Source organism: Primulina tabacum, chromosome 6, assembly GCF_025594145.1.
Source record: "Primulina tabacum isolate GXHZ01 chromosome 6, ASM2559414v2, whole genome shotgun sequence".
Taxonomy (NCBI): Eukaryota; Viridiplantae; Streptophyta; class Magnoliopsida; order Lamiales; family Gesneriaceae; genus Primulina; species Primulina tabacum.
In genome coordinates, this window is record NC_134555.1 from 11,994,473 (window position 1) to 12,020,318 (window position 25,846).

Below are 25,846 nucleotides of genomic sequence, written 5' to 3' on the forward strand. Positions count from 1 at the left end.
ACAGCTGATGCTCTTAGTCGCAAGGTGAGATTATTTGCACTTCAGACAAGTTTCATATCAAGTGTAATCCAAGATTGTTGTTCTCTGGGATTTCACTTCCGGCATAAGAAAGGAATGGAACACATTCGAGTAACGAGCATTTTATCTGAGCCGATGTTGTATGCCAAAATCAGAGCTCGGTTTTCTGATCCGAAGGTGGAAAAGTTAGCAAGGTTAGCTAACGGAGACAAAACATCTGGCTTTGTGTTCCAAACGGATGGAACCTTGTGTCTGTCAGGAAGAATCGTAGTTCCAGAAGTTCTAAATTGAGGGACGAGATTTTATCTCAAGCTCATAGGAGTAAGTTGAGTATCCACCCTGGAAGCATGAAAATGTATAAGGATTTGAAGACCAAGTTTTGGTGGAAATGTATGAAGAAAAGTGTTTATCAGTTTGTAGCCAAGTGTTTGGTTTGTCAGCAAGTGAAAGCTGAACATCGATGACCAGGAGGATTACTTCAGAATCTTCCTATCCCCGAGTGGAAGTGGGAGCATGTAACGATGGATTTTGTCACCCACTTGCCGCTGTCTTCTAAGAATTGTGATGCAATTTGGGTTGTTGTGGACCGACTGACTAAGTCAACACATTTCATTCCGTATAGTCGGGAATATAGTTTCGATCGCATGGCAAGACTATATATCCAAGAGATTCTTAAATATCATGGTGTGTCAACAAGTATAGTCAATGACAGAGATCCACGCTTTACCTCAAGGTTCTGGGGAAGTTTTCAAAAAGCGTTGGGAACGACATTGAATCTGAGTACTGCCTCTCATCCAGAGACCGATGGTCAGTCTGAGAGGACTATTCAGACACTTGAGGATATGTTGCGTGCTTGTGCTTTGGATTTTGGACCAGCATGGCATGATCATCTGCCGCTTGTAGAGTTTGCATATAACAATAGCTACCACAGTAGCATTGGTATGGCTCCGTTCGAAGCTTTGTATGGTAGACGTTGTCGTACTCCTTTGTTTTGGGACGAAGTAGGAGAACGACAAGTGCAAGGACCTGAATTAGTGCAACAAGCGATTGACGTAGTGGAATTGATTAAGAAGAGAATTAAAACTGCACAAGATCGTCAATCGAGTTACGCGAATACCAAGCGTAGACCTCTACAGTTTCAGTCAGGGGAAAAAGTTTTCCTTAAAGTTTCACTATTCCGCAGGGTGATGAGATTTGGACTCAAGGGAAAATTTGCCCCAAGATTCATCGGACCTTTTGAGATTTTGGAATGTGTTGAAAATTTGGCGTATTGATTGGTTTTACAGCCGTATCTGTCCAGCATTCATAATGTCTTTCATGTATCGTTGCTACGAAGGTATGTAGCAGATGAATCGCACGTTCTTAGTCCGACAGATGTTCAACTTGAAGAAGACTTGACTTATGTCGAGCAGCCGCTTTTAATCCTGGGTAGGAAAGAGAAAAATCTCAGAAACAAGACCATTCCACTTGTTCTAGTGCAATGGCGACGCCGAGGTACTGCAGAAGCGACTTGGGAGTTAGAGAGTCGTATGCGCTCAGAGTATCCACATTTGTTTTGAGTTGTATTTTATTCAGTTGTATTGTACTTCAGTTTTTATTTCGAGGACGAAATCTTTGTAAGGAGGGGAGGATGTAATGATCCGAATCCTTGTTTTGAATTAAATATTAATTAAGAGATAATTAATGAGTTGTTAATTAAGTATTATTAAGGAATTGATAAACCGGGATTAAGCTGTTGGTATCCACTGAATTTTAAATGGATAACCCGATCTACTTCAGATTTCATTATCTCGAGAAATCCAACTAGACCAATGAGATTCTGACACGTGGCAGATAAGATTGATTCGGATTTCTGAAATAGTGCGGATGCAGCCTATAAATGGAAGCCGAATTCTTTTGTTTCCTTCACCGCATTCTTCAGAGAGAGTTCTAGTTATATTAGGTTTTCTAGCTAGTTTCTAGGGTAATTTGGTGTCGGGAAGTTTCGGAGCTAGTGTCGACTCGAGGAGGGATCGGTGATCTGAGATCGAGACATCATCAGCGGGCTGACGACGGACGCAGGTATAATCCTAAAGCCTTAAATAGTGATTTAAGGATCATTAGGGAGAACTTGTAGCATGTTTGTTCTGGTTTGATAGTGATTTCATTATGTTGGTATTGTCTAGGTTCAGAGCTTTCTGTCAGATTGTTTTAGTGAGGTACGTGATGTACTGACTGAGATATCCAAGCGTAGTATACACACTTATATGCTGCATATTTATCTGTTGCATGATACATGTTTTACTGCTTTGGCATATTATGCATGACACATCATGTTGAGCCTGATATCTTTTGAGATATACCTCGTTTGTTGGGGCCGCTCAGCCCTATTATGTATTGTGGACGATGGGACATCGAGAGCTACAGTGTCCGACGGGACCCGCGGACTCTGATGACCTGGACATTGCAGGTCCACGTCTTGATTATGAGTGTGGGAGCCAAAACATGCCTAGGGCAGATCAGAGACTACACACTCAGGCGCCTCTAGACTGGGCATGAGATTCTTGACTTGATCTTTGATATCCGAGCATATTGCATTTTGCATGCATCATATCAGTTTGTATACTCGTACATTCTCGTATTGGCCGATTGTCCCTCACGTCCTTGTTTTCATCTTGGGCACCCCATTCCACGGGACAGGTCTTAGGTTGGACGGTTCGGACGACCAGGGCAGTGGCTAGAGCAGTTGGGTTTCAGTGGTGATCCAGTGAAGGTTTTATGTGGTTTATCGTTTTCTCGTTCAGAGTTATGTTTTCATTATGGTTGTAATAATGTTTAAGACTGATGTTATTGCTCTGTTTTCGTTTGGGTTGTAAGATGATTAAGTAATTGATTTCCGCTGTTTAATTGTTGTTATTAAGCTTTAATGTTGTATGTTTATTAGTCTGTTTAGTAGTGGCTCGGGTAAAGGCGCTACAATGACCCTCCTCCACCCTATGGGTGGATCCGTCCCTGAGTTCAGGATGCCATTTGCTATTTGAGGTGGAGCAATCAGCTACGTACTCACTTCCTCATATCTATTTCACTAAAAAAATGTTTATTGGACATATAATTTGAAATTTTTGATTTTCTTAAGCCAAATTTAAGAGTTTCATTCAATTATATATATATATGTGTGTGTGTATCTATTTTCGTGGCACGTAGTTGAATTTTGTACTAACATGAAATACTGATTATTTTGTATTAAGGATCCAATTTAAACAGTAGGCCAAGGTATTTTAACTAGTCAAAATTTTGTTTTATTTCAAGAAATTGGTTTTCAAAAATAATAATCTGATTTTCATCGTAATGTCGATAGAAAAGTGAACATGGGTGACATGATATCAACCATTGTTAATGCTCTAGCATAAATAAGATTTAACGTGCATAAACAAATCAATTTATTGCACTAACACCAAATTTTGATCAATTAGAGGAAAATATTATGACATTCTTAATTAATTAGGCCTTGGGTTAAATGTACAAGTTAAAATGTTCAATTGATTAATTAGGGCTGACTAACTAATATGTTTTTCCAACGCACGTGGATCACAAAAGCCCATGCCTCCTGCCAAACGAACATGTAATAAATATTAGGATTTTGGTACAAACAGAAATATAATGTCAAATCTGAAAGGTGGGATTAAATTTGGGATGGGGATAACTGCAAATTTGTGGGGTGCATGCATTGTCTTGTCTTTCTCATTAAATTCTTCTGTTCACTTATCCCTACAATCCAAACATTATTTCATGCATATGTTTGTATCCCCACGTATTTATAGGCCAAATTTGCTGACCAGACAACTTGTCGCACTAATGTTCATTATTTTTTTATAAAAAAATTTCTTGATACTTTTTTATAATAATAGAAAATTTTAAAATTTGTAAAGTACTCAAAACATATGAACTTTTAGTCCTCTACTTGATCGATATTAAGTGTTAGTTTGGGTCCCTTCGCATAAATGTCATATCTAATCAACATACGAATTTTTCAATCATCATATTTTTCTTGTTTTGTTTGCAAATTGACTCATTTTCAAAAATTATAATGTAAAATGGTCTTTTAAGAGCAATAGGCTTTGATATCATTTTATAAGATTGATGTACAACGAAAACGGTTAAGGTGTGTATAAACATTTAAAATACATTAATCGAATTATTTCTCAAATCAAATATGTCTTTCTAAATCAATTTTATCAACTCAAACGCAAAATTTAAATTATAAAACATACTCGATGTGTTAGAGTAGGTGTTGTTAACATCGAGAAAGAGTTTAGGGGGGTGAATGAACTCTTTCAAATTTTCTCGTGTAAAATGTTGGTTTCGACCGTTTTTAGGCGGTTGAAACAATTCTTCTCAAATGGTTGGAAACGTGAACCACTATTTAGTGCGGAAGACGGTTCACAATTTTCAATAGAGACTTGAACACATTAACAAGCTTATTCAACAATTGGAAACAAAGAAAATGCTTGCGATAAGTAAAGTGACACAAGATTTTTATGGATGTTCGGAGAATGAATACTCCTACATCACCCCTTCTTCTTTCTTAGGAAGGTTTTCACTAAAAGACTTTGGCTCTACAAATTTTTTGCAACAGCCCACTCCAATCAGGCCTTATCACACTGCCTGTTTTGGAACTCTTAGTGACCACTTTACACTTCTGGGTTTTAAAAACACTTAGTTCACCAGATACTGAGACTAAATCAAATAACCAGAAGGTTATTGATATGAACAATCAGTTTGTTTTGAGTAGCACGAAATTGATCCTTAGAAGATCGAATGTAATGATGTTTAAAGCGTGCTGAAAGAGCGATAAAGTATGTAAGCTTTTGATAGCGCTATAAGATCTTTGTGTATGCAAGCAACGAGATTTTTAGCTGTGGTTCAAGAGATGATCTAAGCTAGCACACTCCTCCATTAATATATACGATCTTTTTAACGGTCGGAAAGGATGCAGCAATGTTAACCTGATCAACTGAATAGATGTGCTGCTGTCGTCTTTATGAGTATTAAATGATCTTTCATACAAGCATTTAATATTCCTTTTGCTCAGCGTAGTTCTGAAGTGCTTTTCCTGAGGAGTTCATTTTATGGTAACTATCTTCTTTCATCAGAACTTGAAGTCTATACTTGGTCTATCTTTTCTGGGATAAAGATATAAATGCAGATCATTCTTGGAACTGATGAATGTATATGTTGACTTCAAGGCGGTGTAATACTTTGAATGTATTAAGCCAGTCAGAGAATGTCTTGGAGCAATAAATGGTTCTCTTTAATGATCCGGTTCTGAGAATCATTTAAGTCCAAGCTGAATCTGCTATCGGTCTGAAGTAAGCGGTTGAGACTTATTTGAGCTTTAGCCGGTTAGGAAGATATTTCAGCTGATGAGTCGAGCGGTTGAACTTATGCATATCTCATATACAAACCGCAGCTGTTTTCGAGCTGTTTTGTTTTGTCATACACCAAAATTCTTGGGAATAATATTTTCTTAACAATTTTCCCGTTTTTGCTGATGACAAAACCTAGCTGTCGGGCTATGAAACAATATAATTTTGACGAAGATATATAAAAGCGAAAGTACTGTATTTCATTAAGTAAATGAAATTACAATATTCAAAATAACCAACTGTTGTAAGAAAATAGGCAACTAGTGTTTCTTTGGACCTTTTACTTTGTTCCACTGCTTTTGGCCTTGTCTGACACCTTGGGCATCGAGGCGTTGTTCTAGATTTGTCTGAAGACGAGTCATTTGCTCCGATAGGCCAAGGCAGATGTTAAGATGAGCAGAGTTATGTTTTGCTTGCGTGAGAGAAAGACTTGTTTCCATGGTGGAAAGATCGTTGCGGAAAGCAGTCTTGAATGATAGAAATTCCTCCTTTAGATCAAATTGTTTGCGATTGAGAGCCGGAATGGATTGATCCATGGTGATTAGTCTGGTCAGAATCTGCTGTTGGCAACTCTCTTCTAGAACATCTTGTTCTTCAGGTACGTCGTCTTCAGATAATAACCTATTCTTGAAAGAGACCAGTTGAGAAGAGGATAGCTTACCAGCATATTCTGATGGTTCATGCTCATGGAGTCCATCCGTAATGCTCTGAATAATTTGATCAATGTCTTCAGTGGATGCAGACGGTTTAGATCCGGTGACATCTGGTTCCTCTGGTTTTGCTGGCGGAGAACTTGGTGGAGGAGAGTTTGCATACATCGAAGGATTGGTCAGCTGGGTTTTATGAAATTCCTTGGGAGAGGTCAACAGCTATTCTGAAAGAGCTGTTGGATCATCCTTGGTGGGAGAACTTGTTGGAGAAACTGATTTTTCTTGAAAGGTGATAGCTTTATCAAAATCAGATAGAAACTTCTCTGTCTCATCAACAAAAATAGTTTGAGCGACTGAAAGATGAAGTGGAGGCAGTTGTGCAGACGTATCAATGGCAGAGATTGTTGGAGACACAGATGGGATGTCGGAAGTAATCTGATGACATTGTTTTTCAGCACTTGGAAAGTCTTCTGGCATGACTTTTCCAGAAGGAGGCATAGTGTTCTCTTCATCAGCCGGTTGAGCTGTTATGGTAAGTACTGGTGAAGAAAGTTTAGTGCTTGTACCGGGTGAAGTAGATGAGGAATCCTTATTTGTGGGGATGGCTTGAAACTGTTCAGAGCTCAGATCTTCATGTATTTCCATCAGAGAGTCGAACTTTCCCTGTTTCGTAACTGCTGGAAGATTGAGATCATGTCAAATTAAACCGACCTTCATAGCAAGCGACAATGCGTCCATCTCAGGTTGAGAGATGACAGCTGAATCATCCTTGGCCGTATGACAAAAAGGATCAAAATTTTTTCTTTTCAATTGTATGATGACTCGGAGAGTGCTGTCTTTCATTTGAAGTGCCAGAAAATCTCGTCGACGTAGAGCGGTTTGGATATCAAATGTCTCTGTCCATTCCAAAATGGACCGTTCAAGCTTAGCGGCTACTTTTATTTTTCCAGTTTGAAGTAAGGAGTCAAAAGTTACAGCAGCCCGATAATGAACCCATTTATCAAACATCTTCATTTTCTTCTGGACGGCCTCATTGACACGTTCACTTGTGAGTACTATTGTAGAACCCGTAAATCAGTCTACGTTTAAGCCATGCATAATTCTAGATTTCTAAATTTAATTGACTTCATTGCATGATTATTTTAAATGCATTTCTTTGAAGTTAATTATTTTATTATTTCAGTTCAGTAGTTTGATTTTTAGCATTTCAGTTATTTCAGTGAGGCCGGACCGGAGTTGGAGTTTTGAGATAGAATTTAAGATTTGAGAAATATTTTCAGAAGTTAATTTAGCTAGCAAGTAAGTTCATTTAAGTTAGAAAGGGAGGTTTGAGGATTTAATTTAATTATTTGAGGTGATTAAGAAATGAGCTCATTTAAGTTACTTAATTAAGGGGTTAGCTCACTAAATTAATTAAAGGATTAGTAAAGTTTTTAAGGGTTATTAATTCACTATATAATTATTTTTCCCTTCCTTTTATTTAGTGAATTTCGGCCACCCCCTTAGACTATTAAACAATTCATTTGCCTTGCCACCTTTGACCCTTTCTTGTATTTAATTAGGAAGATAATTCTTTGATCTTTCTAGCACCATTTAATGATCTAATTAGCATTATCCTATCCTAGTCTAGCATGTAAAAATCGGCCATCACCATTCTAGAAACACCCAACATAGACTTGATATCAAACAACCATTCAAAATTCAAAAAAAAATGGAGACTTGGTCTTGATTCTTTCCCTATATTTTGCACCCATCTCCCTCACTCCCCTAACCATCATATCCCCTCCCTTAGTCACGAAATTCAGAGTGTTTTTGAGAGAGGAAAACCGTGGGACTCATAGCTAAGCGAAGGGAGAAAAATCGAGTAGAAGAGGAAAGGAAAGAAGCGCTCCATCTCCTCCGTGCCGCGTCGTCGTCGTTTCGTTCGTTTTCTTTCGAAACGAAACCAGGCATGTCTAGATTTCTTTCAAACCTCAATCAAGTCATATTATCAATTATTTTTCAGTACATGATCATGTTTTATCATGCAAAAACCGAAATACATCATAGAATTTTCAGAAAATTAATGCATGCAGATTTCGGCCCTTTCATGACAAGCTTCACGTTTTTCTGAGTTTTGTTGTTTCAGGTGATTTGTTCGATTTCAGGCTCCCAAGGCGACCTATATAAATGTAATAGGATGCATTAGGACCACGTTTGTCCATTGGTTTAACCCCATGCTCGCTGGAAATTCAGAATGACAGCAACTTTCCCATTGCTTCTCATGTGTTCGAAAATTTCAGTTTTTATGTCAAGGGGTTGGATCTGATCTTGGCTGCCATAAGGGCTCTTATCCATGGTTGGATCACTCCCCTAGCATGTCTAAGACGTGACTAAGTCTCCCTTTTGGTGGCTTGGTCCATGGCTCATCGGTTTTTAAATGAACAACAAGAACAGCCCCTCCCCTCTCGGTTTCCCTTCTTTTGACAGCATCATGTTTTTCGAATTGTGTGGTTTGATGTGGATCTTGGTTGGCCTATGGCCCTTAGCCACGGTTCAAACCATGCCCCTAGATGTCTATATCGTGCCATGGTCAATCAATTGGCCACTGGAACGACACGAGACATCAATCGAAGCAACACACTACACACGCATACAAAAGCATCCTCGGTATGAGTTTTCGGTTGTTGCTGGAATGGTGCGAACTACGGCTGGCCAAAAGCCCTTAGCCATGGTTCGAATCATTCCTTGGGACGTTGTGGAGAGGATTTGGTCGGTGGTTCAAGCCCCAATGGCCAAAAGTCTCGCAAACGACGCGATGCAAGCAAGGTTGCAGCTGCTTGAAAATTACAGCAAGTTGCTGTGTTGGTTCGGTGGCTCGTTCGAGTTCTTGGTTGGCTTTTAGCCCATGGCCTTGGACTGGACAGTGCCTCATTGAGTTATAAAGGTCATGTTTTTGACCTTTCGTCATTTGGATCATTTTTGAGGTCGTACGAGAATTTACGGTGCGATGTGCCAAATTGACTCTCGAAAGAGCGTTTCGTGTTTTGGCCTCCATTCCACCTAGATTTCGACCCTATCATTTTAGGAGCATTATTTTATGATTTTTCAGCATATTTTAATCATGACTATACGTCGGTTCGGTGTCGGTTCAGGTTGGCTCGGAGTCATGATTAAATGCGAAGTCATTAGGCATCATAGTCGCATCTTTTGAACGTAAATTGCGTAGTTGGTCATGTTTAAGCTATTGCATATTTTTCATAGCACAGTTAGGTTGCAGCGAGCCTGGGGACGATCCAATCCAATCCAGTTGGTAAAATTACGGGACATTTTCATTATGCCAGTTAATTATTTTACGTGCATTAAATAGAAAATGATTATTTTTGAGATTTATGCGATATGGCTTGTGGTTCATTCACTATGTGGGAGTGTTATTTTATACGGTCGCCAGTGACCGATCAGTTCAGTATGGTACCACCCGGTCGCCAGTGGCCGGCCAGCTCAGTTCAGTTTCAGCCTCCCCGGTAGCCAGTTACCGATCAGTTCAGCTTAGTGCAGGGGCCACAGGCGTAAAACATAATCTCAACAGAAAATTTTACCAGTTATTTCAGTACAGGCTCCAAGGAGCAAACATTTTTTTTACTGTGATTATCAGTTCAGTTATGCACGTATTATAATTGCTCAGTACAGATTATTTTCAGCATGCCTCATGACATGATATTTTATCCCATGCATATTTTACTCGTTACCTGCGATATATGCATGCTGAGTCTTTAGGCTCACTAGACTTGATTGTTGTAGGTACTGATGAGGTCAGGGCCGAGGACGGGGACCAGTGAGCCAGCTTGGGTCGGCAGTAGTGGCACCCGAGGACCTCAGTGCAGCAGTTGTTATTTTATTCCGCAAACATTTTATCAGTCGTTGGATATTTTTAAATTGTGATTTTTGGTAAACTTTATTTTCTTCCGCTGCGATATTTTAAACATTGAACTTAATTCATCAGTCGATTTTATGAATGAGGCCATTTAAGTTCTTTTAAAAAGAAAAATTTTAATTTTTTCGCAAATTTTCAAGCAAGGAGTTCTAGGCCCTTTACAACTATAGCCGTATGAACTGAATTGCTTTGTGGCGGATTTTCAATCATTACCTGTTTTCCCTTATCTGAGGAGAGAATAATAGGAACTCCTGAGTAAAAGGACTCAATCTCTGGTTCAGTAATTTGAATCCCTTTTAACTTTGTGGCTGAGATTGCAGGGATTGGGGCAGGAACGAGTGGTGCAGAGAGATGTTTGACCAGTCTGATCTTTGCTGGTTTTGAGTGTGCAGTTCTCTTCTTCTTAAAAACTTGAGAGATTGGAACGTCATCCTTGGACTCATCATTGGAACTGGATTTTAGAACCAGCTTCCTTTTGGTTTCTTTGGCTGTTGAAGCGGTCTTGGATGTTTTCTTCTGTTTCACGAATTCTTCCCCGGTTTCGGTTTTGATGGAGATTATCTCCTCATCTGCCGGCCGATTCTTTTTGATAAATTTTTCAATCGATACCCAGTTGAAAAGCTTAGTTTTACCAACTTCTACCATATCAACCGGTTGAACCCCGACATCAATCAGCATATGGCATATTTGAACCGCAAAACCTTGCGATTGATTTTCTTTGTTGATAATGGCCACCAATATCTTGAAGAGAACGTTAGACCAATTTATCCGCAATTTGGATGAGATAGTGGCCATAACAAGAAATTTCTCCAAGGTTATTTTATCATAGGCACCAGCTTTGGCAAATAGTCCTTTTGCCACCATATCTGCCAACAGTCTGAATTCAATCTTTAAGTCGCGTTTTTGACATGTTGGATGAGAAATTGGAGAATCTGTGTTTGAGAAGGCACTACGCCAAATGTCAATATTTCCGACCGGCAGTGTGGAGAAATCAGTAATTCCTTCCGTGGGTAAGTTGAACAATTCAGCAAACATATTCTGTGTGAACATGAGGTTTTTCTTTTGAACAGCACAAATAATTTCTCCGTTTTTCATGTACATGGAATCAAAGAATTCCTTCAATAGTGTGTCGGAGTAACTGTAGCGACAGCCCAGAAAAGAACAAAGCCCATAATGTTCTATCGTGCGAAACATGGCTTGCATAGATTTGTTAGGCATGGAAAATATTGACGCAAAGTTAACAGCGACTGTGTTTTGACCAATGGAGGCAGCCATTTCCTTGATTTACCGAGAATGTTTGAATTTAGCACCTGCAAGTTTAGTTAAAACGCGATCGAGTGTAATAGCAAGGTAATATCAACAAGGTTGCAAATGTAGAGTATGTATGTGCGGTTCAGATAATCACCAGTCAGTCCACGTGGAGGACTGTTAGTGGAGAGAATTTTGTAAGTTTTGAAAAAAAATTGGGCGGCGGTAAAATCATTAATTTGAAATTTCAAAATTAAAAACCGTCACGTCAGTCAGAGGCAGTCGAAAAGTTTGAGTAAGTTTTACAAAATGACGTGAAAGTATCGTGCCCAAGTAAAATGAACCGTATAAGTAATGTAGTTAAGAGAAAACGGTTGAGAAGTCTATTTAATTAATTAATTAACCATTGTTCCCCCTAAGCTTGTGGATTAAAACTAATCCTGGAAGATGAACCGGCGGTAGCTTTGACAGAAAGCCTCTTCAAACCCTAGTGTCTGGCATCATGAGAGAGAGAGAGAGATCCTTCATATGGTACTCATCTATAAATACAAGTAGAGGGGTTAGTTTTACAAATATTAGAGATAAAAAGCAGATATCAGGATGGAGAAGGCAGGCAGTTCAAGTGAGCCAGATCTTTCTAAAGCGTTCATGGAATCGGTGGTGGCTTCTCGCAAGACTGCTCTTGAGGACAGCGTCTTTGAGAAGACGCTGACAGTCTGGACAGAGGTCCAAGAGCTTCAGTCCTCCCTTGAGGGATGACTAGTTGTTACCTCTAATGAGGTGGCAACTCTGATGAAATATCAGCGACGTCTTTACGTCACTGATAATGCAGACGTCTTTTCTGATGATGGCGTCTACCTCCTCATGCTCCTAAAAGAGCAGAGGACTCCGAGGAGGATTGCCTCCTCAGATCATTTTTTACGTACCTCCACCGATGGGCTGACCGCTTGGTTGGATAGCTGGTCGAGGGCGGTTGATAATGAAATTATTGTTGTACGTGCCCGGTTGTTCTAATAAAAAAATTTCTATTTTGTATTACTGACTGTCTCTTTATATTTCCGTTTATTTCATGTATTACAAACTGAACATACACAAGAAATAATTATATCAAGATAAATCAATTAATCCAAGCATATTATGGAAATGTGAAAACTTACCCTCTTGTAATGGTTTTGTGAAAATATCAGCCGTTTGTTGATCCGTATGAACATATTCAAGCCGTATTTTTTTCTTCATGACGTGTTCTCGGATGAAATGGTGTCTGATGTCAATATGTTTTGTCCGAGAGTGCATAACAGGGTTGTATGTGATGGTTATTGCGCTGGTATTGTCGCAAAAAATGGTTGACTCAGTAGCTTGGATGCCATAATCTTTTAATTGTTGTTGTATCCATAGCATCTGTGCACAGCAACTTCCAGCCCCAAGGTATTCTGCTTCAGCGGTTGATGTAGCAATTGACGTCTGTTTCTTACTAAGCCATAATATTAGTCTTTCGCCCAAGAACTGACATGAACCGCTCGTACTTTTTTTGTTGACTTTGCAACCAGCATAATCTGCGTCTGAGTACCCTACAAGATTGAAACTTGAATCTTTGGGATACCAAAGACCCACAATAGCAGTACCTTTAACATATTTAAGGATACGTTTAGAAGCAATAAAATGAGATTGCATAGGTTTAGCTTGAAACCGTGCACATAAAGAAACCGCAAACATAATATCCGGTCGACTTGCAGTCAACTATAGCAAAGAACCAATTAAGCCTCTGTACATTTTTGTGTCCACAGAGATTCCCCTTCATCTTTATCCAGTTTAATTGATGAACTCATTGGGGTAGAAGCTTGAGAGCAATTTTTCATGCCGAATTTCTTTAGCATATCTCGAGTATATTTGGCTTGATTGATAAATATACCATTTTCGGACTGCTTGACTTGCAGTCCTAAAAAGTAATTTAATTCGCCCATCATGCTCATCTCAAATTGCTCCTGCATCATCTTAGAGAATCTCTCACATAGCTTAGAATTAGTTGATCCGAAAATAATATCATCCACATATATTTGCACAAACAGCGAATGATCTTTTTTTGAGAATCTAAACAGCGTTTTATCAACCGTTCCGATTGTGAAACCATGCTCAAGCAAGAATTTGGTTAAAGTGTCATATCATGCTCTCGGGGCCTGTTTTAGTCCATATAGAGCTTTGTCAAGTTTGTAAACATACTCAGGGAAAGTGTGATTAACAAAGACGGGTGGTTTTTTCTACATGAACTTCCTCATTTAACAATCCATTCAAGAATGCAGATTTAACATCCATTTGATAAAATTTGAAATCTTTAAATGCTGCAAATGCCAAAAATATTCTGATGGCTTCTAACCTGGCTACTGGGGCAAATGATTCATCAAAGTCTATACATTCCTCTTGTCTGTAGCCTTGAGCTACTAGTCTAGCCTTGTTTCTTATAATCAAGCCGTTTTCATCCATTTTGTTCCTAAATACCCACCTAGTTCCAATCACATGAGTATTATTAGGCCGAGGGACTAGATGCCAGAGCTTACTCCTTTAAAACTGATTAAGTTCCTCTTGCATGGCCTCTATCCAGTTTGTGTCAAGTAGTGCATCATCGATTTTCTTAGGTTCTATTTGACAGACAAATGCAGTATGCATAAATTCATTTATCATTTGATTTCTAGTTCTAAGAGGAGCAGTAGGGTTACCGATGACCAGCTTGAGTGGATGATCCTTTTTCCACTGGAGGCAGGTCCATATGGATTTAGCTCGATTGGTTGAATGATTTCTTCTTCTTGTTCCAGTGCTCCTTCTTCTATTTGTATGTTTTGCATTTGTGGATTTTCTTCCGGTTCATTCACCTGTGGAGTTTGTTCTTGAAAGGTTGGATTTTCTTTTGAAATGTTTCCACCTATTTTTCTCAGATCTACCTCATCATCACTGCTTGTTTCAAAATTAGTAGCATCAAAATTATTTATTAAATCATGTATACTGCTACTACTATAGTCATGACATATGGAAGATTCAACAAATACAATATGTATGGATTCTTCAACAGTGAGAGTTTTTTGGTTATAAACTCTATATGGTTTGTTCACTGCTAAATATCCTAAAAAAATACCATTCTCAGTTTTTACATCGAATGCAGTGAGATGTGTTTTGCCATTTATATGAATGAAACACTTACAACCAAAAATGCGAAAGTATCCAACTTCTGGTTGCTTGCCGTTCCAAATTTCATATGGAGTCTTTTCATAATTTTTGTTGATCTTGTACCGGTTTTGAGTGTAACAGGCTGTGTTAATAGCTTCTGCCGAAAACCTTTGTGAAATACTAGATTCGGCTAGCATAGTTCTAGCTGCTTCCTTTAATGTGCGGTTTCTTCTTTCAGCAACTCCGTTCTGTTGAGGTGATCTAGCTGCTGATAGTTCATGCTTTATGCCATGATCTTCAAGATAGGATGACAGGAATTTGTTTAAAAATTCAGTGCCTCTGTCACTCCTGATTCTGTCAATGGCTTCGCTCTTCTCATTCTGAAGTCTTTTGAGCAGCTTGATTAGTTGATAGGCAGTTTGATCTTTGGAGTTTAGAAATGTTACTCATGTAAATCTGGAGAAATCATCAATTATTACGAGAGTGTATTTCTTTCCCCCTAAGCTCGTTACGGGTATCGGTCCAAATAAATCCATATGAAGAAGTTCCAGACATCTTGCTGATGAGTTTCTTCCTCTGCTTTTGAATGTTGAGCGAACTTGTTTTCCTAATTGACAGGCATTGCAAATTCTATCTTTGGCAAATTCAATGTTAGGCAAACCAGATACAAGTTTAAGTATGCTAATAGTAGCAATGGATTTAAAGTTGAGATGGTTGAGTCGTTTATGCCAAAGCCAATTTTTATTTCCATTCAAGGCAATAAAGCAGGTAGGTGCATTAAGATAATCATCATTCCATTTGACTTTATATGTATTTTGCTCTCTATGACCAGTTAACATGATATTACCAGCTGTGGTTATAACGGTGCATAAGAGTTTTTAAAACTCAACGGTGTAACCCTTGTCACATAGGTGGCTTATGCTTATCAAGTTATAACATAGATTTTCTACAAGAAGCACATCTTTAATGATAACTTTGCCGTGGATAATTTTACCTTTACCCACAGCTCTACCTTTAGAATTATCACCAAAGGTGATGGTTGGACCTCTGTAGTTGACTATTTCTGATAGAAGATCTTTGTTTCCAGTCATGTGTCTAGAGCAACCACTATTCAGGAACCAGATGGATTCTTCCAGCTCCTTTTTCTTTGTTGCCTGTCATTATTGAAATAAGAGATTGGTACCCTTTTCTATTTGGGTCTTGAGTTTATTAGTCCTTTAGGAATCCACACTTGAATTATCCTGAAGGATTTTTCATGATGTATCCTAAAGTAAGTGCTGTTGTGAGCGAAATCAAGTGGTGTAGGTTGTTTCGACCGTCTGTCATTGTCACTCAATCGGTACCTCTTTTTTACAGGTCGGCTATTGTGGTAATGGTTAGGTCTAGTTTTTGAATGATTTCCGGTTGACCCTGAATTTCTGCTGGCCCAACCTAAACCGTTGTGAACGGTTGTATTTGGCTTGCGTCTGAGCCATGATCGGTTGGTTTTAGCATTCTCAATTTCGACGTATCCTAAACCACACCGCCTTCTGTTGTTTTCAAGATTTACATTCTGAGTACCTTGATCTTTAGTCTTATCATGTTCATATACCGTACTAGATCTGACAAATTTAATTGGTTTTAAACTGTCTTTCTCTAGTAACGGTTGAGTTGATCCTCCAGCGGTGCTGCATTCATTAATGCCATAACCTAGTCCGTTTCTGTTATCCGACCGGTTTCTGCATTTCATGCATCCTGTTAAGAGAAACAGAGGACTTGTTCCAAGTGTTGATTGTATTTATCAACCGTTTATTTTCTTTTAACGTAGCATGGAACAATCTTCGCAGGTCATCGTTCTCAGCCGTTAACAGACTTAACTTTACTCTCAAACTGTCAACCTCGTTTTGCTGCAAACAGCTAGAGAGAGTTAACTTGTTTTCCAAGTTTTGTTTTTCTGTTTTGGCTTCATTGAACTGCTGTGATAGCCTCTTAAACTCATTTACCATGTCGTGAAGTGCGGTGGCAAGATCTTCTCGTGTGAATTCATCAGAGTTAAAGTCAAATAACATTTCATCGGTAGATTCTTGATCTTCTTTGGCCATAAGACATTCTACTTTCTCATCTTCTCTTTCACTTGAAGATTCTTTAGAGATGGACTTTTCAGATTCTGATTCAGCCCATTTGTCTTTATCTTCTTCTGCAACTAAGACTCGCTGACTCTTCTTTTTGCTGAATCTTTTGTTGTCTTTAACTCGTCTTCTGTCACTTGATTTCTTTTCATCTTTTCTTGGCCTCTTGCATTCTGCAATAAAGTGTCCTTTCTTTCCACAGTTAAAACAAGCTTGACCATCATCAGTATGGTCCTTGTTGAAGTGAGGTTTATTCATATGTTATTGATTCTTACGCATGAATTTACTGAATTTTTTAACAAATAAAGACATGGCTTCATTGCTTAATTGCTCGGCCGATTTCTTACCTGTGGACTCTTCGATCGGAAGAGTCACTGTGGTAGCTGCCAATGCCTTTGTTTGTTGAGAGGTGGATGGTTTTTCTTCAGTTCGTATCCAAGCTCGAACTCATACGCTTTAAGGTCGGCGAAGATGTAACGAAGTTCCAGCTTGTTTAGATCTTTGGATTCTCGCATTTCTATAGTCTTTACGTCTCATTCTCTAGGAAGAGCTCGCATAACCTTTAAGGCAATTTCACGGTTAGAATAATCTTTTCCTAATGAAATGAGTTCGGTGATAATACCGCTGAACCGTTCATCAAATTCTGCCAGAGTTTCTCATGGCTTCATTTTCGCATTATCAAACTTCTGGATGGCGACATCTAACTTGTTTTCTTTTGTCTGATCGTTGCTTTCTCATAATTGAGTGAGTTTTTCCCATATTTCCTTAGCAGTAGTGCAAGTTTTGATTTTGGCAAACATATTTTTGTCCAAATTCTTGTAGAGGATGTCTTTTGCAACATTGTCCAGATTTGCCTTCATTTTGTCTTCAGCTGTGTGCTTTTCTACCATATGAGGAGCACCTTCGATTGTAGCGACAGTTGTATTGACTTTCAAGATTTTCATCGGCCCATCAATGATAATATACAACATATCATCATCTTGGGCTGCTAGATGTGCCTGCATACGAATTTTACAATCATCATAATCTTCTTTAGAGAACATCGGAATTTTTTTCAAAGAAGCCATAAGTGTTCAAAAAGGATATCAGTGTTTGAGAAAACCCCGCTCTGATACCACTTGTTAGGATCGGGAAAGCGTTTAGAGGGGAGTGAATGAACTATTTCAAATTTTCTCGTGTAAAATGTTGGTTTCGACCGTTTTTAGGCGGTTGAAACAATTCTTCTCAAACGGTTGGAAACGTGAACCACTATTTAGTGCGGAAGACGATTCACAATTTCCAATAGAGACTTGAATACGTTAAAAATCTTATTCAACAATTGGAAACAAAGAAAATGCTTGCGATAAGTAAAGTGACACAAGATTTTTATGGATTTCGGAGAATGAATACTCCTACGTCACCCCTTCTTCCTTTTTAGGAAGGTTTTCACTAAAAGACTTTGGCTCTACAAACTTTTTTCAACAGTCCACTCCAATCAGGACTTATCACACTGCCTGGTTTGGAACTCTTAGTGATCACTTTACACTTCTGGGTTTTAAGAACACTTAGTTCACCAGATACTGAGACTAAATCAAATAACCAAAAGGTTACAGATATGAACAATCAGTTTGTTTTTAGTAGCATGAAATTGATCCTTAAAAGATCGAATGTAATGATGTTTAAAGTGTGCTGAAAGAGCGATGAAGTATGTAAACTTTTGATAGCGCTCTAAGATCTTTGTGTATGAAAGCAACGAGATTTTTAGCTTTGGATCAAGAGATGATCTAAGCTAGCACACTCCTCCGTTAATATATACGATCTTCTTAACAGTTGGAAAGGATGCAGCAACGTTAACCTGATCAACTGAACAGATGTGTTGCTGTCGTCTTTATGAGTATTAAATGATCTTTCATAAAAGCATTTAATGTTTCTTTTGCTCAGCGTAGTTCTGAAGCACTTTTCCTGAGGAGTTCCTTTTATGGTATATGTCTTCTTTCATCAGAACTTGAAGTCTATACTTGGTCTACCTTTTTTGGGATAAAGATATAAATACAGATCATTCTTGGAACTGATGAATGTATACTTTGACTTCAAGGCGGTGTAATACTTTGAATGTATTAAGCCGGTCAGAGAATATCTTTGAGCAATAAATGGTTCTCTTTAATGATCCGGTTCTGAGGATCATTTAAGTCCAAGCTGAATCTGCTATCGGTCTGAAGTAAGCGGTTGAGACTTCTTTGAGCTTTAGCTGGTTAGGAAGATATTTCAGCTGATGAGTCGAGCGGTTGAACTGATGCATATCTCATATACAAACCGCAGCTGTTTTCGAGGTGTCTTGTTTTTGTCATACATCAAAATTCTTGGGAATAATATTTTCTTAACAGGTGTCCAGCAAGCCAACTTGTTGATTGGAATTTTATTGACTCTAATGTAAAAAAAATATTTAATTAATAATATTTTACGATTTTATTCAATTATTGCATTATGATTTATCTCTATACTCATGCAAGGTGTATAGATAAAGTTCTCGAATATACAAAAACACCATGAGGTCTACCTCTCAACGTAAGATAGTAAAACTCATTAGGAAGTGTAACGTATATTTTAAACAGGTTCCTAGTCAAATCAACCTCCTAAAATAAGAATAAAGGGTCGCTCGAGCTTGAGACTAGCATCTGTGATGTAAACGTCATGTTTCATTGGCAATGACATGGAGATGTCCATTCATACAGATGGGTTTGAAGACCCAAATTATACCAAGGGAAAAAGTGCAAGTTGATTTTAGTTTTGGAGTTGAAGATGAATTATTTCATGGAGGATAATAAATTAGCATGCAACCTTTGGCATGGAGGGAGAAAGCCTAAAGTCACATTGGTGCCTATAAATAGTGGAAAAGAGATGAGTGAAATCACCCTAAAACAATACCAAAAAGTGCAATTTTCGAGTACCAAAAATTCTGCCCAATTTCAGAAAGTTTTGCTCATTGTTTTACATGTCCAAATCCGATCTTCACCGTTCAGAATACACTATACTTGTTTTGATAAACATATCAAAAATTCATATCAATCCAACAGTTCAATTAGCCGCAAACATTTTTTCAAGGTGACTGGTGTTTTGGTGTCAAACTTCAACTTGTTCATTCTAAGATTTTTGGAACAATCTTTCAAGTAAGTGGATTTTTGCTATATTTTTACGTACACTTGCATTTCATAAGTGTACTATTTCATATATATATATATATATATATATATATTATATATATATATAATATATATATATATATATATCAGATATATATAACTATATTGACATACTTATTCTTCATAAGTATGTCCACGTTTGCACAAAAATAAATTATATATATTTCTTGAAATTCGATCGGCATATGTTATTCCTTTGATTTATTAAATGATATTTGAAAGCATGTTTGAGAAAAATATTGGCATTGTTATGATTTGCATTTGAAATGTTCATTAAATTTCGACATTTGATTTGATTTGGCCATGATGTGGTGGGATAAAATAACTGATACTATGGTCTCACCCCCTTAGAGGATATAACTTAGGGAACTGATTAGTCAGTCATGTAAAATAAGATAATTTTCTGTGCCATTTCTTTGATTTAATATGATATGATATGATTTGAACATGCTGTCGGTATTCGAATGATATACGATATATATATATATATATATATATATATATATATATATATATGTATTTGTTATCAACTATGATCAACTGGCCCCTACTTGCTGAGTATTTACCCAAATACTCACCATTTACTTCATCCCCTCAGATAAGAACAAGGAACAAATTGAGAAAGAAGAACAAGAATATTTCTGTGGATGGTGAAGATGTCTATTCGTAACGAGACCAGTCATATTATTTCGTTTTTATTATATTTGTTTACGCTTTCGCATTTCGTTCAAGTTTTGTAAAGACATTGATATGATTTATGAAATAGACTGATTTTGAATATTTGATTACTACGAGACTTATTATTAATAGTCATGTGATTATTGACAATGCCGAATGTTCCACGTCTCGATCTCGGGGCGTGACATTTAAGTGGTATCGAAGCTGCCAAGTTCATAATCCGGCTGGGATTCTCCCAAAAAAAATATGAGATTTCACATAATGATGGAAAAGCCTAATGTACTCCCCTCCGAAACGATCCAACGAACAACATTCATCGCGACCGAAGCCTTATTTTGGCCAAATTCCATCGTTTAGGCATCCAAAATCGTGTTTTTGCCGTTTTTGATAATAATCGTGAGGCCAATAAATTCTTGAAGAAAACTTGAAATCCGATTCTGTCAACGGTTATGAAATCCTCCTGACTTAATTATTGATTTCATGTTTGGATCATTACAACTTCATGATCATTGTCACCTCATCTATATTTGCAGCGATATCTTAGAAATTCATACATTTGTAGAACATGGACGGAAGAACCGAACAGAACAATCGCAATCCATGGTATCGTAATCGCAACCGCAATAATGAAGGAAATGGAGAAGTACCTCCATCACCACTGCTACCAGTCTTCCAATTTACCCAAGCAGACATGATGGATATGTTTACTATGATGGCCACAACACTACAAGGATTAGTGAATCCTAACGCCAATCAACCACCACCTCCTCCACCTCAACAGGGGATCAAGCACCATTATAAATCACTTCGAAAGAACAAACTGCCATCCTTTGATGGAAAACCTGATCCAGAGGCGGGTCAAATTGGCTCAAGATTGTTGAGATCTAGTTGCGACTACTCGAAGTTCCGGAAGAACTTAAGGTACACGCCACTTCATTTTGGAAGACAAAGCCAGTAAATGGTAGGAAACAACCTCACCAGCCATGTCAACAACTAGACCAGCCACTTGGCCCCAGTTTCGACAAGATTTCTTGAGGTAATATTATCCAACTGAGGTTAAACTACAGAAGTCAAGAGAATTTGAGAATTTCACTCAAGCTTCAGATATGACTGTAATAGAATATACGTCAAAGTTCAATTCTCTTGGAACTTATGCTCCAATCATCATGTCAGATGAACCTATGAAGATGCATCATTTCAAGAAGGGTTTGAACAGCAGAATTCAATCTACTCTAGCAGTTTACCAACCCACAAGCGTTATTGATCTGATGGGTGCATCAATAAGAGCCGAGACGGACATCAGGCGTCGGGAGGACGAGAACAAGAATAAGAGACCTCTTTCTGGACAATCTTCTCAAAGAAAACAACCATTCAAAAGATCAAATCAGTTCAATGGGTCATTCAAAGGCACTTCATCCAGCCCAACCTACCCAAAGGCCAAGTTGTGTCCCATCTGCCATAGCCGTCATCCTGGAGAATGTCGTAGAAAGTTCGGCGCATGCTTTAATTGTGGGAAGCTATGTAACGTACCGTACTTTTAAACTACTTGAAATTTGCGGAAAAATAAAAATTTTCTTACATAAGAAATAAACTCTCAAATTTCTATTTGAAATAAACTGTTTATCAAAAAATATTTGCAATAAAAAAAGAGCGTGAATAGAGTTTGCTAAAAACACTTGTTTAAACATCGTAACCCAAAACATGAAATCAGAGTAGTTTAATCATTGCATAAAAACTAAAAAAAAAACATGGGCGATCCTCGGGTTTAGCCTCCCACTTAGTCCAAGTCAGCTCACTGGTCCGCACCTCTCGTCTCCTCAAAGTCATCTTCACCTGCATTGATCAAGTCTAGTGAGTCTAAAAACTCAACATGTATAAAATGAGCATAACAAGTATTACGTAGTAAAACCACAATAAATCTTTAAAATAGAGCGTATATACTTGAAACTTGAACATGCGTGTAAAAGCTTGAACTTACATACATAACATAGACGTGCCATAACGTTAAACTTTTCTAAAACATGCTTCCAACATACATACTTGAACATACATGAACTTCATCATTTTACGTGGAGATATGCTTCAAAGCAAGTGACCCATACATAAATACGCCTGATCAGACTAAACAACAGTACTGGGCTGACAGGGAAAGTCCACTACCACATACATGAGATCCCCGTTCATGCTTTAACGGGTGGATTGGTCCCTGGTCATGCTTTACCGCTTTGCAATCCTGATGTAAACCCGGTCATGTTTTACCGGGGTGGAGAGGTCCTCGGCCACGTTCACCGACTTTTAAACCCACTCATAATTTGGTCACAAGACATTTAGCATATCTCAAAAACATGAAAATATTTTCTTTTGCACGTCGAACATACTTATTTGGCGTTGAGGGATTTATTGGATCTCGCTTGGGGCCACAGCTGCACATACTAACATGAGTTCAAACCCTTATCTTTCATAGCTTAGAAGTAGGTACTTGTTCTCACCACCAAAGTAAATAAATAGCTTATGACATTCTAGATCACTCGGGACTTGACCTTGTTTAATCATCGTACTAAATAATGACACCAAAACCCCAAAACAATCAACGTAATTTTTCCCAACAAAAATAAGTACATGGACCCCGTGCCCAGGCCCGGCTACGGGTTCGTGTAGGCTCTGTAAAACTTTGTCCGAAAAGAAGTAAGGACACGGACCTCGTGTCAAGGTCCGTGTAGGCTCTGTGTGTTGACACTTCGAAGGAAACAAGGGCACGGACCCCGTGTAAGGGTCCGGCCCCGGGTCCGTGTACCTGCGGGATAAGCAAACCAACGAGAATTCCTTTGCATGTGACTTAGTCTCCCTAACTCGATCATTCCGACCTTGAAACAACATCTCGAGACCCATCATAGGATACTATAGCATTGACTCAAGCCTATACAAATGCCCCAAAACATCTACGCATCACAAGCACGCAATAAATCCGTGAACACGACACTTAACGCCAAAACCATTTCTACGACTTCTAATTCAACCCGGTGCCTAATGACATGAAACGAAACACCAACAATCATCCCAACATCATTTTTGATATACCTAAATACAGCAACGATCACCCGTCGATCCCCAATGAAGCCTGCAACAATAACTTCAAGAACACATCAAGAACGTATTTTTCGGAAAAACGCAGTTTGAGCAGTCCCACAAAAACGATCATAACTCACTTAATTTGTATCCAAATATTTCGAATTTTATATCAAATCAAAGATATTGAAAAGTTCTATGTTTCATATGTTGAAAGTTTTTCCAGAAATTCGACCGAAAAGTCGCAGAACTTAAAAAGACTGAAAATTTGAGTTTTGAGATCCAAAAACGGTTTCAAAAGTGATCCAACCATATTTTCTCAAACTTCTACATAACATACACATGGTTTTCATACAATAAACATCAAAATTACTACTATGACAAGATCGATGCAGAAAGAAAAGAATATACATGCCTTTTCATGATTTGAAATACCGAAACGACGATACCGAGGCGGGAGTGATGCGATAGACGATCCGGGACGAACGTGGCACTAATTTCCTTTAAGAAAACCAACGAAATTCACTGGGAAAATCAAAGGAGAGGGGCGGCTACTCTAGTTCTTAGAACCCTAGGTTTTTCTTCCTCTCAAAGAAAATAAAATCTGAATTGTGATTGTGTGTGTGTGAGTGATCGGCTGTTGGTGTGTAAAAAGTGTGTATTGCGTGTGTTAGGAAATTAGGGAAGTAATTAGTGGGTTAATTGGCTAACTAAAAATATTAATAACAATTAAACCCACTACATAAAAAAATAATATCTCACTAAAATACTAGAAATTAATTTAAAAAAGTTATCCCACTTTTAACTTAATAAAATCCCTTAATTTAAAATAAAATGCACATGTGCTAGACCTTAAAAGTCTTAAAATCTTAAAATCACTAAATAACTAAATTGGGTTTTTTTTAAAATGCTAAAAACTTAATAAATCATTTAAAATACCTCATCTTAACTTTAAAATAAAATACTACATTTTAAAATTGCCACAATCGTCGCCGGTCTCTTTTCCTTGATCCCGCATCGAATAATCGCATGTAACATGAAACTCGAGAAAATATTTTAATGTGCATCACATAAGCATAATTAATTTAAAATAATCCATTTGAATAAATCATGCATCGCTAAAAAAATACATTTAAACTTGAATAAATAATTTAACAACTAAATAAATGCATGAGATTTATGTGTACTAATTTTGGGCTCTACAAGCTAGGTCACCGAATTGATGATTGTCCTGAACATATGAAAGGGATAGGGTCAAGTGCCGACACTAACCCCAATAAGCGGAAGGAAAATAATCCTAATGATCGTGTGTTTGCAATGACTCGGGAAGAGGCAGATGACTCGAACGATGTCGTGGCAGGTACCATTCTAATCAATGAAATCCCAGCTAGTGTATTGTCTTATTGTGATGTCACTCATTCGTTCATATATAAGAGGTTCACTAAGAAATTAAGACTTGTACCTGAGAAACTTGTCGACCCTTTAGAGTAGCAACTCCCACTAGTAAGACAATTGAAACATATAGGGTGCACCGAGATTGTAAAGTCTGTATCGATGAACATCTATTTCAAGCTAAATTAATCCAACTAAATATGCCGGAGTTCAACGCCATTCTAGAAATTGATTGGTTAGCAAAGAATCACTCATTATTAGATTGCCGCATGAAGAACGTCAAACTACGAGCTCCAAACCAAGAAGAAGTCATTTACTATGGCAAATTCAAGAAACAAAAATCTATACATTTCCGCTTCCCAGACTTGGAAATCCATGAAAGCGGACAAAAAGTTTACCTAGATGTGTTAAGCGATATAAAAGGAGAAACCACACTTGCACTAGAAGAGATTCCAGTGGTACAAGAGTTTCCGGATGTCTTTCTTGAAAAACTCCTTGGCACAGTCCCTGACCGTGAAGTTGAATTTGAGATTAATTTAGTTCTCAATGCTACACCAATCTCAAAAACACCATACCGAATGACTCCGGCAGAATTGAAAGTACTCAAAGGACAACTTCAAAAATTGTTGGATAAGAAACAAATCTGACCAAGCGCATCTCCGTGGGGAGCTCCTGTCCTGTTTGTAAAGAAAAAAGATGGAAGCATGAGATTGCTTATTGATTACATGGAACTGAATAAGATCACAATCAAGAATAAGTACCCGCTTCCAAGGATAGATGACATGTTTGACCAACTCAAAAGAGCTGTTGTATTTTCCAAGCGCGATTTAAGGTCGGGTTACCACCAACTAAAGGTCAAGATAGACGATATTCTGAAGACGACCTTCAGAACAAGGTATGGACATTATGAATTCATGGTAATGCCATTCAGGTTAACAAACGCTCCAGCAGCATTCATGAATCTCATCAACTGGGTGTTTAAACCATTCCTCGACAAGTTTGTCGTGGTATTCATCGACCATATCATTATATA

General features: G+C 38.0%; 1 protein-coding gene and 1 long non-coding RNA gene across 2 annotated transcripts; both read left to right on the plus strand.

The window, feature by feature from the left end:
- The first annotated feature begins 269 nt into the window (after nt 1-269).
- On the plus strand, nt 270-2,980 carry LOC142549157 (uncharacterized). Its single transcript, XR_012821107.1, has 3 exons — nt 270-2,079; nt 2,184-2,216; nt 2,698-2,980. It is a non-coding gene; the product is annotated as an uncharacterized LOC142549157 (long non-coding RNA).
- Nucleotides 2,981-25,013: 22,033 nt separating this feature from the next.
- LOC142550050 (uncharacterized) lies at nt 25,014-25,460 on the plus strand. The gene has a single exon (XM_075659292.1). It carries the CDS (start codon nt 25,014-25,016, stop codon nt 25,458-25,460), a length of 447 nt encoding a protein of 148 aa, XP_075515407.1.
- Nucleotides 25,461-25,846: the final 386 nt, after the last annotated feature.

Coding starts and splice junctions, on each gene's coding strand:
- LOC142550050 (XM_075659292.1), top strand. CDS start 25,014: ATGCCGGAGTTCAACGCCATTCTAGAAATTGATTGGTTAGCAAAGAAT.